The sequence below is a fragment of the Rhineura floridana genome, chromosome 6, assembly GCF_030035675.1.
Source record: "Rhineura floridana isolate rRhiFlo1 chromosome 6, rRhiFlo1.hap2, whole genome shotgun sequence".
NCBI lineage: Eukaryota > Metazoa > Chordata > Lepidosauria > Squamata > Rhineuridae > Rhineura > Rhineura floridana.
Genome location: NC_084485.1, coordinates 82734836 through 82748630, shown reverse-complemented (window position 1 = coordinate 82748630; position 13795 = coordinate 82734836). Strand labels below are relative to the sequence as shown.

At 39.8% G+C, this 13795-nt stretch overlaps 1 protein-coding gene across 3 annotated transcripts in view; it reads right to left on the bottom strand.

Moving 5' to 3' along the window:
* The window catches only part of RNF220 (ring finger protein 220), a 486818-nt gene that overhangs the window by 112078 nt on the left and 360945 nt on the right, over positions 1-13795 (bottom strand). For all 3 annotated transcript variants that reach the window (XM_061632741.1, XM_061632742.1, XM_061632743.1), the window contains one exon: positions 11317-11412. In XM_061632741.1, coding sequence (XP_061488725.1) covers positions 11317-11412 — 96 coding nt within the window. The remainder of the gene's footprint in view (positions 1-11316; positions 11413-13795) is intronic.

The window sequence follows — 13795 nt, the reverse complement described above, 5'->3', positions numbered from 1 at the left end:
TTATATACGCAGTTACATTACTTTGAGCCTTAAGGTCTCTCAACAATAATTGCTGTGATAAGGCTACACAGAAGGAAATGAATAATCCAGTAGTGCACAAGAGGCTGGACTGCCTTGTACACAAGTTACAATTATATAAAGGTACATACCCTCTTTTGATAAAAAATTGCTGTTGTCTATATTCAGAAATACACCTGTTTTCTATGAAATGCTATAGGTATCCTTGTACACTGTAAGAATGACGTCCAGTAAATTGTTTTGAGCATGTGTGGAAAACCTAGCTTTTTATTAAGCTATGTAAAATACTTAGTCTTGTATCTGCTATAAACATATCATAAAACAAGGCTAATAAAAAGTGGTGTGTTCAGGTCATGTAGACTCTAAGCAATCTTGGTCAAAGACGGTGAACTGAAGTTCTCTATAAAGACAATATGAAGATAAAATCTTACCAAATACATGGTGTTGGACAAAACAGTCATTATTTCATTCTCTTATGACTTGAAGTCACAGTCAGTGACTGCAAGAATAATAAATCTATAAAATAGCCTTTATCCTGTCAACTAGGGTCCATATCCTGCAAACACTTAAGGGAAGTGATTCACTTTGATCCCATTGGCAATTCTGCAAAAGCCATAAATGCTATCCAAGTGTTTAAAGCCAAACATGTGTGACAGTGTTGCAGTTCTGAAGCCTAAATTGCTAAAATAAATAAATAAATAAATAAAACCTTTAAAAACCTTAAGCCTGGATGGATGTTTTCTCTTTCAACCTTTGAATTATTTCATTATATTGGACTTTCTCATGTTTCCTTTCAGTAAAATACACAAGGGATGAGATTCAGGGCAGGTCTGCACTCCTCTGATCTTGAGTCTAGTATTTATACTTTTTCACTCATTCTGGTATTTCTATCTTTTGTATAGCTACCCTTGAAGGCAGGATTTCTTGTTATACAGACTTAACTAAGGCTACTTGTTTAGAGCAAATTACGTTAGTGTAGTCTTTTTGCATTTATGTTCACTCTAGTTCACTGGGGTCAATTGTAGATAAGAGATTTAAGACTAACATGCACAGAAATAGGCAGCATGATTTTGAAAGAGGGCAAAAACAAGTATTTTTGGAGTTTCCGATATCAATTTGTTTTTCTAATTAGTACCTCTGCATGCCAAGTCTGCACTAATTTAAAAAGCACATACCAAATGCCTTGCACCCTTCACAAACTAGTGTGTTAGTGAAATGCTTTACATTTCACATGTGTTATTATTTTGGAAGCTAAAACAGTAGTAAAATACATATTGAGAGGGGGAAGGTAATTGTGGAGAGAGGGGGAAGGTAATTGTTGGTTCAAGTGAAGTCTCGCCTGGCAGCTTCATTCTAGTACACTGAGCTTGTTTAGAAGCTTTATCCACATTATCTGATGCACTTGAGTTGCCAATGGACTATCCTTCAGTGACTAGCAAGAATACAGCACATCACGATTTACTAGTCTTTATCTTTCTGGGTGCAAAATACTGTAACATACCTTGCAATTTAGAAAGAGCCATAGTGAATTCCTTCACTCTAAGCACATCTCCCAAGGATGTGTGTATTATGAATTTTTGGAAGACAAGATCAGGGCATATAAAGACTAGCCAAAAACCAACAAAGGTATGTATTATGTGCACTTGTATGAGGCAAAAAATAGTCTTTTTAACAGCCTGATTAGTATACATACTGGTAATATCTATAGAAGGTGGAGTGGATGTGGACCAGCACATTTTTAGAAGGAGCAATAGCTTACTGATTGTGCCAAAGGCAGAATGTACCAGGGCTGAATGAGATGGACGCTTCCTAACAATTCAACTGCCTAGGGTGAAATCTTATTTTTAATGGATTTTTCTTCAAGCAAATTGCACTTTTACAAAGCAGCTCCACTCTACTTACTATCCAAAACCCTGGTCTGGAATGTTAGAACCTGACTCTGTCTAGTGCTTAGCATCCTCATTTCACTTCTATTACAGGGAGAGATAGGAGTGCTCCATATTTTCTAGGATCTGACCTAAATTGATTCTCTGTGTTAGAATGCTACCATGCTCTTTAACTGGAACAGTTCTTTTTGTCAAGAAACAAGTCATGTCATTAATCCTATTCAAATGCATAAGATTGGGAAGAAAGAGCAAGGCATAAAATTCTATTTTCAAAAAGCCATGCTGTTCTCCTTGTGTTACTCAAATGATGTCAGATGAATGCAGCCAGAGCAACTACAAACATCTCATTTACCTACCTGCATTTCTGTTTCCCTTCACTTCCTTCTACTCAACCACCCCACCTTTATCCTTTCACTAAAAAAAACAACTACCTGTCAGCTTTACTTGCTCTCTGGAAACAATGTAAGGCTTCTGGCTCTCAGTTGCAAATGCAGAGGGGACTATTTCAGTTGCAACAGAACCTGTTCCTTTTTCTTTCACTGTAATTCCACAACAGTAACCTTTCTAAAACTCTAATTTAAATCAAATGCACGTAGGACAACATTACTTAAAACATTTCCCCCCCTTTCTGTGAGAACATAGAAAAATACAGTATTAGTGCCAAACAGCCAAATGGAACTAGCAACTAATTTTGGGGCTGCCAAATGATAACCTGGACTAAAGTCAAACTATAGTCTTTTTTAGGGAGACCATATGTATTATTATTATTGTCTTTATTTATACCCCGCCATCCTTCCAAAATCGGAACTCGCGGCGGCTTCCAGATAAAAAACACATATAATTAAAACATACAGAGTCTAGATTAAAATAAAATTAAACTAATTCCAATATTAAAACCATTCATACTTATAGCTAAAAAAGAATTAAAAAAACAGTTTAAAAATGGAGGAATTAGGCATTAGCAATGCAGTTCCCGTCAAGCCCTATCTTTAGCAGCCGTCAATACCAAAGGCTTGTTGGAATAGAAAGGTCTTTGCTTGATGCCAGAAGGACTGCAAGGAGGGGGTCATTCTTACATTCCTAGGAAGGGAATTCCAAAGCCTAGGGGCAGCCACCGAGAAGGCCCTATCACGCGTCCCCACCAGTCGTACTTGAGAGGGCATGGGTATTGAGAGAAGAGCCTCTCCTGAAGATCTCAGGGCCCGGGCAGGTTCATACAGGGAGATACGGTCTGATAGACAGCCTGGCCCTAAGCCGTATAGGGCTTTATAGGTCATCACCAGCACTTTGAATTGTGTTTGGAAACAGACTGACAACCAGTGGAGCTTTTTTAACAGTAGAGTTGTATGGTCCCTGTAACCTGCCCCAGTTAACATTCTGGCTGCAGCACGTTGAACCAACTGAAGTTTCCGAACAGTCTTCAGAGGCAGCCCCATGTACAGAGCGTTACAGTAATCTAAGCGGGATATAACTAAGGCATGTGTCACCATGGCCAAATCAGACAGCTCAAGGAATGGGCGCAGTTGGAGCACTAATCTTAACTGTGCAAAAGCACTCCTAGCCACTGCCGAAACCTGGGATTCCAGGTTTAAAGCTGAGTCCAGGAGCACACCCAAACTGCGAACCTGTGTCTTCAGGGGGAGTGTAACCCCATCCAGCACCGGCTGTATCCCTATTCCCTGATTCGTCCTATGACTGACCAGGAGCACCTCTGTCTTGTCTGGATTAAGCTTCAATTTGTTCGCCCTCATCCAGTCCACCGCTGACGCCAGGCACTGGTTTAAAACTGAGACAGCTTCCTTGGAATTAGGTGGAAAGGAGAAATAGAGTTGGGTGCCATCAGCATATTGATGGCACCAAACCCCAAACCCCCAGACATCCTCTCCCAGCGGTTTTATGTAGATGTTAAATAGCATAGGGGACAAAACTGAACCCTGAGGGACCCCGCAAGCCAACGGCCAAGGGGTCGAACAGGAATCCCCCAGCACCACCTTCTGGGTTCGTCCCTCCAGGAAGGAACGGAGCCACTGCAAGACAGAGCCCCCAAGTCCCATCCCTGCAAGGCAACCCAGAAGAATACCATGGTTGATAGCATCGAAAGCCGCTGAGAGGTCCAGCAGAACCAACAGGGACACACTCCCCCTGTCCAGTTCTCTGCGTAGGTCATCCACCAAGGCGACCAAAGCCGTCTCCGTCCCATAACCAGGCCGGAAACCAGACTGAAATGGATCCAGATACTCTGTTTCATCCAAGAATCCCTGGAGCTGGGAGGCCACCACACGCTCTATTACTGTCCCCCAAACTGGAATATTGGACCCTGGCCGGTAATTATCCATTATAGAGGGGTCCAGGGAGAGCTTTTTTAACAAAGGCCTTACAACTGCCTCCTTTAGACAACCTGGAATTCTGCCTTGACGTAAGGAGGCATTAACCACTCCCTTCACCCACTCAGCCAGTCCCTCTCTGGCACTTTTTATAAGTCAGGAAGGGCAAGGGTCAAGCGACATGTGGTGGCTCTCACCTCTCCAAGAATCTTGTCCACGTCCTCGGGCTGTACAAACTGAAAAGAATCCATCATTACTGGACAGGCAGAAACCAAAGTTACATCCTCTGAGACTGTATCAATTATAGCGTCTAAGTCGGAACGGATCTGAGTGATTTTATCTGCAAAGTGCCGTGCAAACTCTTGACAGCGGGCTGTTGAGTGGTCCATATTGCCCTCTCGGGGGCCAGGATGTAAAAGACCCCTGACCACTCGAAATAGCTCCGCTGGACGGCTCCTTGCAGATGCAATGGTGGCAGAAAAGATTTCTTTGCTGCCCGTACTGCCACGGAGTAGGCCTTCAAATAGGCTCTAGCCCGTGTTCGGTCAGACTCGCTCCGAGTCTTCCGCCAACGTCACTCTCGTCTCTGTCTCATTCGTTTCATCACCATCAGCTCCTTGGTAAACCATATGTAGCTATGTCTTTACACTCAAGTCAGAACTGATTGGTCTAGTTTGCCCACATCTAATTTCTTAAGGGCTAATGGCTCTGGGGAAGGAAAAGCTCCTTTATGTGTCAGTTCCAAAAGCACACAGAGGTCAAGTTTCTGAGCATAGATTTCACAGGGTTTCTGCTGCAAACAACATTCAGTCACTAACATTTCTCAGAAAGTTTCCCACAGCAGTTCAAGCTATAGTCTTTTGTTACAAACAGAGCCTGACTCATTGTTCACAAGACAGTAGGGCCAATTGCTTCTGAAGTTTGTATATTCCCCCAGCCCCTAATATTGTTGGGTATGAACTAGTGAGGAAATGTCAGCTGATTGATCCACAGTGTGTACGTTTCCAAGAGTCTGGATAACTGTAGAAAGAAAAGACAGACAATATCAAATACGAAGCAGGTAATCAAAAGTGCAAATGGATTTGCTGTTCAAGATACTTCTAGTCACAAAGCACAGATGAATCCACAGTGGGCCACAAACCTTTTCAGCCCAATTCTTTGCATATTTAATCAAATCCACACCATACATTTAAAGCATGTCTTCCCGCAAAGAATTCTGTTAAGGGTGCTGGGAACTGTAGCTCTGTGAGGGGCAAAAACAGTCCCCAGGATTCTTTGGGGGAAGCCATGTGCTTTAAATGAATTGTGTGAATGTGTTCTTTATTCTTGTTGAATTCAATATGACTTCCAACAAGCATGCGTAGGGCTGTACCCTTAACCTCAAGGAAAAGAGTAGGAACATTTGTGATCTATTTATCTTTCTCACAGCCCAATCCTAACCATGCTTAGGATAACTTAGGCAGAAGTTAAACTGACTACAATAAGTCCAGGTAAGTATGCTTAGTATTACAGCCTCAGATATTCTCTGCTGTCTATCCCCTCACTTCTTCTAGAAGATGATCTTCCCACATTTCTTTGGTTGCTTCCATATCACCTGTTTATTCAGCATTCATCCTGATTTGTTTGCACAAAGTTTGTGGGGAGATTAGATGATGTTGGTTCTACTGAGCATTCCCGTTTGTTCGCAGGAAGGTTAGACAATGTTGCATTAAGCAAATATCCCACTTTCCAGAGCATTTCCCCATAATTTTCTGTATTGGGGGGAGGGGAGGGTAAGTTGTGCAAGAGCTCCAAATAAACTTTAAATTGCCCAACCTGAATTTACTGGTATGTGATAGAATCCCACCGAAAAATAGTGACAGTCTGGAAGCGCTCTTAGATACTCCATAAACTCTGTCCTTGTCCCAGGTTGCTGAAGTCAACACAGTTTCTCATCCTATCAAATTGAAAGTTTGTGTATGCACTTGAATGGGAGCCATAATAGTTTGGGGAACTAACTGTTAATGTTTTGTGTATTTCTCATGGAAATTAAAAGGCAGCACTAGGGCGGAGCTTTATACTCTGAAGTTAGAATAAACCTTTACTGTACTCATATTTTTTATCTTGTGTCCTATATTTCCTTCAATAACCACTGTTGCCACTGAATAACAAATTATATCACATATCCCAGTTTTCTGATCAACCTACCATATGCCATGCCCCACTTCCTAATTTTGCTTGTACTAAATTTTCCCTTGCTATGTCAGATTGTATTTATATCTGACTGGACCGAAATACATATTTCAGGAACTGCTCACCACATAAGAAGCAGTAGCACTACATCTTCTCAGGCAAGAACCCTCCAAAATGACTGTCCATTGGCTCCTTCTAGACGGAAAGGAATATCAGAGGGCTTCCTATCTCAATAGAACTATGCTTGAACAACAAGGGCTTCCTGAGCACTATAATGTTCTGGTCTTTCTTGTCAGTCCAGACTCTGGTTTGTTCTACCATGATCCCTTTCAGACTGTCACTATTTTGCAGGAAGGATTCAATACCAGCAAATTTAGGTTTGTGCAATTAAAGTGGATTAAAACATTCTCATACTCTCATGCAACAACATAACTTTTTTTTAAAAAATGCACTTTTGTGGTAAGGAAAATGATAGGAAAATGCTTTCAAAAGTGTGGGATAAAAATTGACTTCCCAGGAGGATCCCTACGCCTGTGCAGCCTCTGAGACGAGCTCCGTCTTGGATGAAACTTATCCAGTTTAAATTCAGTCAGAAGGTTCTTTTCTGACTGGGAATAATTTCTTCCGGATAAGGAAGAAACGTGAGATTTCCCACACAGCTTTGTTTTGATTGTTGGAGTCTGGAATTCGTCAGAATTGTCTGTCTTCCAGCAGCTCAGACAGAGCGAGGATTTTTATGCTAGCTCAGCTGGATAAGTGACCCGTTTTTTTTTTATGGATTAACAGGCAAACATCCTCCTGTCTACATTCATCATTTTCTTATCTATACAGCTAAAGAGATTTGTCAAAGTAACAGCAATTGAGATAACCTAGGTGAGGTAAGACTTTCCTTTTTTTATTCACGGAACTAAGGGGGAAGAAAATATAAATAGCTTATCTTTTTTATTGCAAAAAGCTGACATGGAAAATAGCATTTTAAAGATTACAACGGACGGGAGATTTCTGATTGGAAGAGATAAGAAATCTTTTTGATTTATAAGACTTTTGTGTAATATATGGCTGGGACTATTTTTCCTGATCTACTTTTTTTTTTGACGAATCTGCTCATTCTCTCTGCTACTAGTTATTTGGACGCTGTGAACTAAAGCCGTTCATACACTTCCGGGCAGATAAGAGATAAGGGCTGTCTAGTGTGTGATGTTAGTTGGTTGGAAAGATTAACTCCTTAGTAACTGGTTAAAGAAATAAGCTGCTCTTTGTTTGGGACATTGAAAATTGAAGGAGTTTTGTTCCTTTGGCTTTAAGAATGACAATTAAGAAGATCATGGATGTACAAGAAGGGACTTTATCTCTAGACATGTTTCAGAAAATAATGAATGGGATTAACTCAATAAAACAAGAACTGAGAAATAATAGACAAGCGTGGAGAATTGAATTTGACGAAATGAGACAGGAGCTGAAAGAAACTCAGGATTCTATGAGAAAGGAGAATAAAGATAGATCTGGAAAACAAAAAAAGGATGAAAGAGAAATTAAAGGCAAGGTTCAAACTATGGAGATTGGCTTAATTATGGACATGAAAAAAGATTTGGATTTCCTGGCTGTGATGGATCCTGGAGACAAATATTACAGTTTGGAATTCAGCGCTGTCTCTGAAGGAATTGAAGAGATTGGAGATAAAGATATTATCGGTTCAAAAAAATTCCTGGACTGGAAGGATTTGATGGAACTTGAAATGGAGAAAGTTAACAGAATTAATCCCTGTTTTGTGTCAATGGAAAAATCTTCAAGAGATGTACTAGTGTATCATGTGGAAAAGAGGAACAGAGATGCGGCTTTGCAACGATACTTCAGTGATACGTTTGGATTTGATGGCAAGAAAATATCTGTGATGGAGGAAATTCCTATCAGACTTTTATTATATGACTATGACAGCAAGATTTTTGGGTGCGTAAAGATGGAAGATGGAAGATGGACCCAATATGGATAATGACAGAAGAGCGATTTGAAATTACTGGACTTAGTAGATTTGATGAGTTGGATTAATTGATATGTTTATTTAGTAAAAAAAAAATGATTGATATATATCTCAAGGATTGGAAACTTCTCTTTGACTTTTTGTGGAAGATTAAAATGATAGGATGTTAATGAGATTTGAAACTAACTAAGATAACCGCTGGAGGAAGGTGATTTTATAATCTATTAAGAGATAGGTTTGTTATACATTATAGATTTATAGCTGAATTATAGCGATTTGAAATTACTGGACTTAGTAGATTTGATGAGTTGGATTAACTGGCATGTTTATTTAGAAAAAAAATTGATTGACATATATCTCAAGGATTGGAAACTTCTCTTTGACTTTTTGTGGAAGATTAAAATGATATGATGTTAATGAGATTTGAAACCAACTAAGAGAACCGCTGGAGGAAGGTGATTTTATAATCTATTAAGAGATAGGTTTGATATATATTATAGATTTATAGCTGAACTATGACAAATCGGAAGTCAATATTCTTTCTTTTATATATATATATATATTCTTTTTGTATTGTACTAGTTATTGATTTGTGTTGTTTTCTTTTTGTATTGTTTTGGTTTTGAAAATTGGAATAAAAATTAATTGCAAAAAAAAAAAAAGTGTGGGATAAAAATTGATGGGAAGTCATATAACCTCCATGCAAACAAATCAGGATGAACATGCAATAAATAGGTCATCTGGAGGTGCCCCAGTTTTGCCTTCTGATTTGCCCTCTGATCCTGATTGTGCTATGGTCCTGACTTCTGGCTTATTCTAGTGGTTCTGCCTTTTTTGCCTTCTGGTGATCCGGACTACTCTGTGGTCTTGACTCCTGGCTTGTTCTCTGGTCCTTTCTTGTGGTGTCTCCTCTGGTACTGATTGCTCTTCAGTCTTTACTCCTGGCTTGTTCTATGATTCTGTCTCTTCACTGTCTTTGGGTCCTGACCCCATGTTCCTATCTCCAGACCACTGCCCATGTCCCAGCCCTGACAGGTATAAACATATGGCTGCAGTTTGTGTGGTTATTTTGCAGGGAATTTTAAAAAGCTTGGATTGAACAGTTATGTGGATATTTTACAAAGGGTAGATGCAGATGACTGTTTGCCATGTAATGGTCATTTGGAGCCATACACAAGGCAGCTGGTTGTACCATCTATCCACATGAAAACTTAATATGATGCACATGCAGTTACATGGGGAAGTGCTCTGTGATAACTCAAATTTTGCCACATCCCTGCTACCAATGATATGTAAGCAGGATGATAAAACTTGTATTTCATATGACCACTATGGTTAAATGGTGATATGTATTTGTCCTTAGGAAGTCACCAGCAGAGCTTGTCAGTTCAAGCTTTCTGAAATTTCCCGCAGAACACTCTCATCAGCAAAGGTTTGTTTCCCCACCTCTTACTAATATATACAGTATATTTCCTAGCAGATCATAAATGTCATAAAGAACTTGCAATGCAAAATTACCAGCACTACAGTTTTAAAGAAATATATAATCAGGGCACATATCCAGCAAATGGAAAGCTCAGGTTGCAGCTCTTGGAATCAAGGGGAGATTTTTTTTTTTTAAAAAATGTTTTTGCATAAAGCCCATTGAATTGGCTCCCAGAGGGGATTTATCTTTGATGCCTGAGTATTTCCCTAGTCAAACTCATATTCTAGTTATACACTGGAGTTGCTTTGCTTTGTACTACAGTCTGAAGTTTCTAGAACAGCAAAAAATACAAAAAAGGATCATCCTCCAGGGTCTTCTTTCCTGTAAAAGCAAACTATAATTCCCATTTGCCTCTATAACAAGAATTGGAGTCTCCATGTAATGCCTGTTTGGAAAAATAAAGCCATCAAATACAAACTGAGATTACTCACTGCATATAGAAGAATTCCATTAGAAATGTTTATATGTGACAATATTCAGAACAGCACTGACTCATTTTTGAGAACATGAACTAGCAAAGGACAGAGTGTGAGCACGTCATAGCTATGAGATCTGACATAGTCTGAAATATTTTAACAAGGTATGATTATGGCAGGAGCTACTGACAATTAAAGAAAGGCACATAATACTAGATATAAGTCATACAATATTCACAGAACATTCTTCCTCCCTTAGTCCACTACCGATTAATTAGTGCAGTTATGCACTGATTGTCTTCCAACTAGTACAGTATAGCCCATATACCCATGGAGACCATGGACAGCTCCCTATTCCAGAATGCAATAAGGAAATGGAGAAGTAAACTTGTACATGAGGTTCTACTGGCTATGAACACTGAACAGCAACTGCATTTCTTTGTGTCCACACTTTAATAAACTGTACAAAACCGTAATGAGGAATTACTTGTAAAATTGGCAACACCTGAACCTCTTTTACACTTGCAGATTCCATCTGCACTATTTTCAGAATGGAGTCCCACTGATGGTCACTTGTCTCTGGCTAACTGGGGCAATTTGTTCAGTCCTTGTCTACAATCTTGCAAAATAGTATCACAATTAACACTAACATTAATAATCAGGTATTTAAAAACAGCATTTTACAAACATAAAAGGCCACACAGAAATATATCCATTGTAAACAATCTACTGTTTGCCTTCAAATGCCATGATGCACCAAGAAACAGAAGGAACCAGAAAGCTATACTGGGTGCAAGCCTGTTAATAGCACTGGCAAACTATAAACGTTAACATTTGTATACTACAGTGGTTTTTAGTCAAGGTTCCCAGGATGCAAGGACATATGCAGTAAACAAGTGGGACATTAATAATCCCTGAATTACAGAAAGCGCTAAAAAGTTAAGGACTTGCAAGGTGTTACTGAAAGAACTCATAGTGCCACTTAGTAGCTCCTTGTTTCCACTCATCAGCTGAGTACTCCTGGTAGCTCTCTCACCTGATATCTGTCTGAGTGATGGATATCATCTGAGGAGTGAGGCGATGCTGTTGGAGAGTCTCCTTCCCGCTTGATTGAGGCTGACAACAAAATTGACTGTAGGAGAAGGGGAAAAAGGGAGAAGCAGTTAACAACGTAAAGTGTTCTTATGTTCTCAAGAGGAAATGTAGAAGGTGGTGTAATGTGTAATAGCAATAAATGCTAATCAAGAAAACATCAGCAACAACCAGTTATAAAGAGGGACAGATTCTATGTTAGGTGGTCATGTGCCATGTTAGCTCTTGAGAGGTTTTTGAAAATGATACAAGAAGCCACTCAAAGAGTGAAAAATTCACCTCCTGCTAAGCCTGTCACCCCCATATCGGAGAAACAAGAATATCAGATTAGTCTTCTGACTAATCTGTGGTGGCTTGCATAGAGCTCCTATGGTTAGGATTATATTCATGGGCCACACCCCTCCTCTGTCCTTTAGTGAACTCCCTAGTTTGTATTAGTGGCAGAGGCTGCTATATCATTTAGCTTTGTTAATCTCACACGGGAACACATCTCTGAAGAACAGCATCTGCAGTAAAGACATAAAAACACCAGTACACAACTAAACATCCACCGGTTCTTCCAGGAGTTTCTCCCAACTGCCAAAGATGATGTGAAAAAGGTGGTTTGAAAAAGACAAGGCAACAACTTGGAATTACTGGGTAGGTGAAAGGCACCTAAGAAACAATCTTCTTTTATAATGTCCTTTCCATACACTGGTATGCACACTAGGAAGCCACATACACATATGGGTAAAGTACACAGTAAGTGAACCAACCATCAATGGGCAAATTGACATTGACTGGGATTTTGAAAGAACGTGTAATACTCTCTCTGCTCCTTGATAAGAAAAATGCTACATACTATCCATAGGATAAAGGTTAGAAGCATTTTGGTCAAACGACCACACATGAGGCTTCATAAGAAGCCCATGCTAAAGATTGCTTTTGTTACAGATAACTTAATTTTGTTCACAGTTTATTAACTAAAGGAATATTAGCTGAGGGTTCAAACAGGAAAATGAGCAAAAGCATCTCAGCTGCCCCTCCTGACTTGAACATGTATGAAAATCCCTCAGAAAATGTACTAAAATAAAAAGATGCAAAAGCAGGAATGCATAATCTGTGGGGAGATGCACTACGAGCTAAGTGCTATTCAGTTGCACAGATCTATTCAGTGATTACAAATATTGGCACATTAATAAACATTGTCCTTATAGGATTTCTTGTTAATACTCAAGAAATATCCCAAATAACACAGATTTCCTTTCTTTAATTGCAGACTATGAAGGCAAAATGGTTAGCAATTTAATGGTATTTGTGAAGATTATCAGTACTATGCAGACTTCAGAGCAATGGCAGAGAGATATAAATTCCATTCACAACAAAGTTTTGTGGGATTCAACAAGAATGCTTTCAGAATATTTAGAGATTCATTCAGTGAGAAATGGGTACCCGACTGGGTCCTCTACCCCACTCACAAAAAAAGGATACAGATTTGCATAAAATTTGCATAGGGTTTGTGCACTATGCAAATTTCCCTCTTTTGCAAGTGGAACGTAGGGCGCAAAAATAAATCAGTAGTCACACACAAGTAATAAGATGAATGATAGAATGTGAGCAGGTGAAGCTTTTCCTATAAGTGAATTTCTATACTACATAAGGCTTAACCTATTTAATTTCTCCCTGCCAGACAGGCACAAGAAATCTGCTTTCCCCAGTGACAACCCTAAACCATGCAAAGAACTCAGGTTTCATGAGTTGTAAACCAGTTTTGTTACTGTAGATCTTTCACCAGTTGATCTTAGGCTGGCAATACTACATTCAGTGGAAGACCAGGTGTGAAGGGGGTCAAAAGATATTTAAGATTTACAGTAATCCTGTTCAGATGCTCATGCTTGGATAAATACAGTATTTAAATAGTTAAAAAGCAAACAAGTATATTTGTTGTGGTTATTTATTAATAACTCATAAAAATTACAGCAATGCTATCAGAACAGGTCAAACAGTCATCTTTTTGTTCTTCCTTTTTTGAGCAAAAAGGATTTGACACTTTGACATAAATATACCCATTTAAGTGTTTATTCCAGAAGCAACAACCCACCCCAAGAATCCCCCCTATTTTACCCCCATGGGTGGGAAACCAATTAATCACTCCTCCCTGCATATTGTTCCTTGTATAGGGCACAATCCAACTCATATTTATGCTGGGCTGAGGAGAGTTGGATGTGGCAGACCCTGGGCTGAGCCAGCAGGGTCTCAGCTCTGCCAGGCTCTGCCAGCAGAAACCCCTTGCCCTGGCCCAGCCACAACAGAGCCAGGACTCTGCCGCTCAGCCAGGGGCCCACTGGGGGTCCGTTGGGGAAGGGCAGCCTGGCAGAATGTCTGAACAAGAAGGGGCGTTCCAGGGGCGTATCAAAGGAGGGGCGGGGGGGATTTCTGTAACA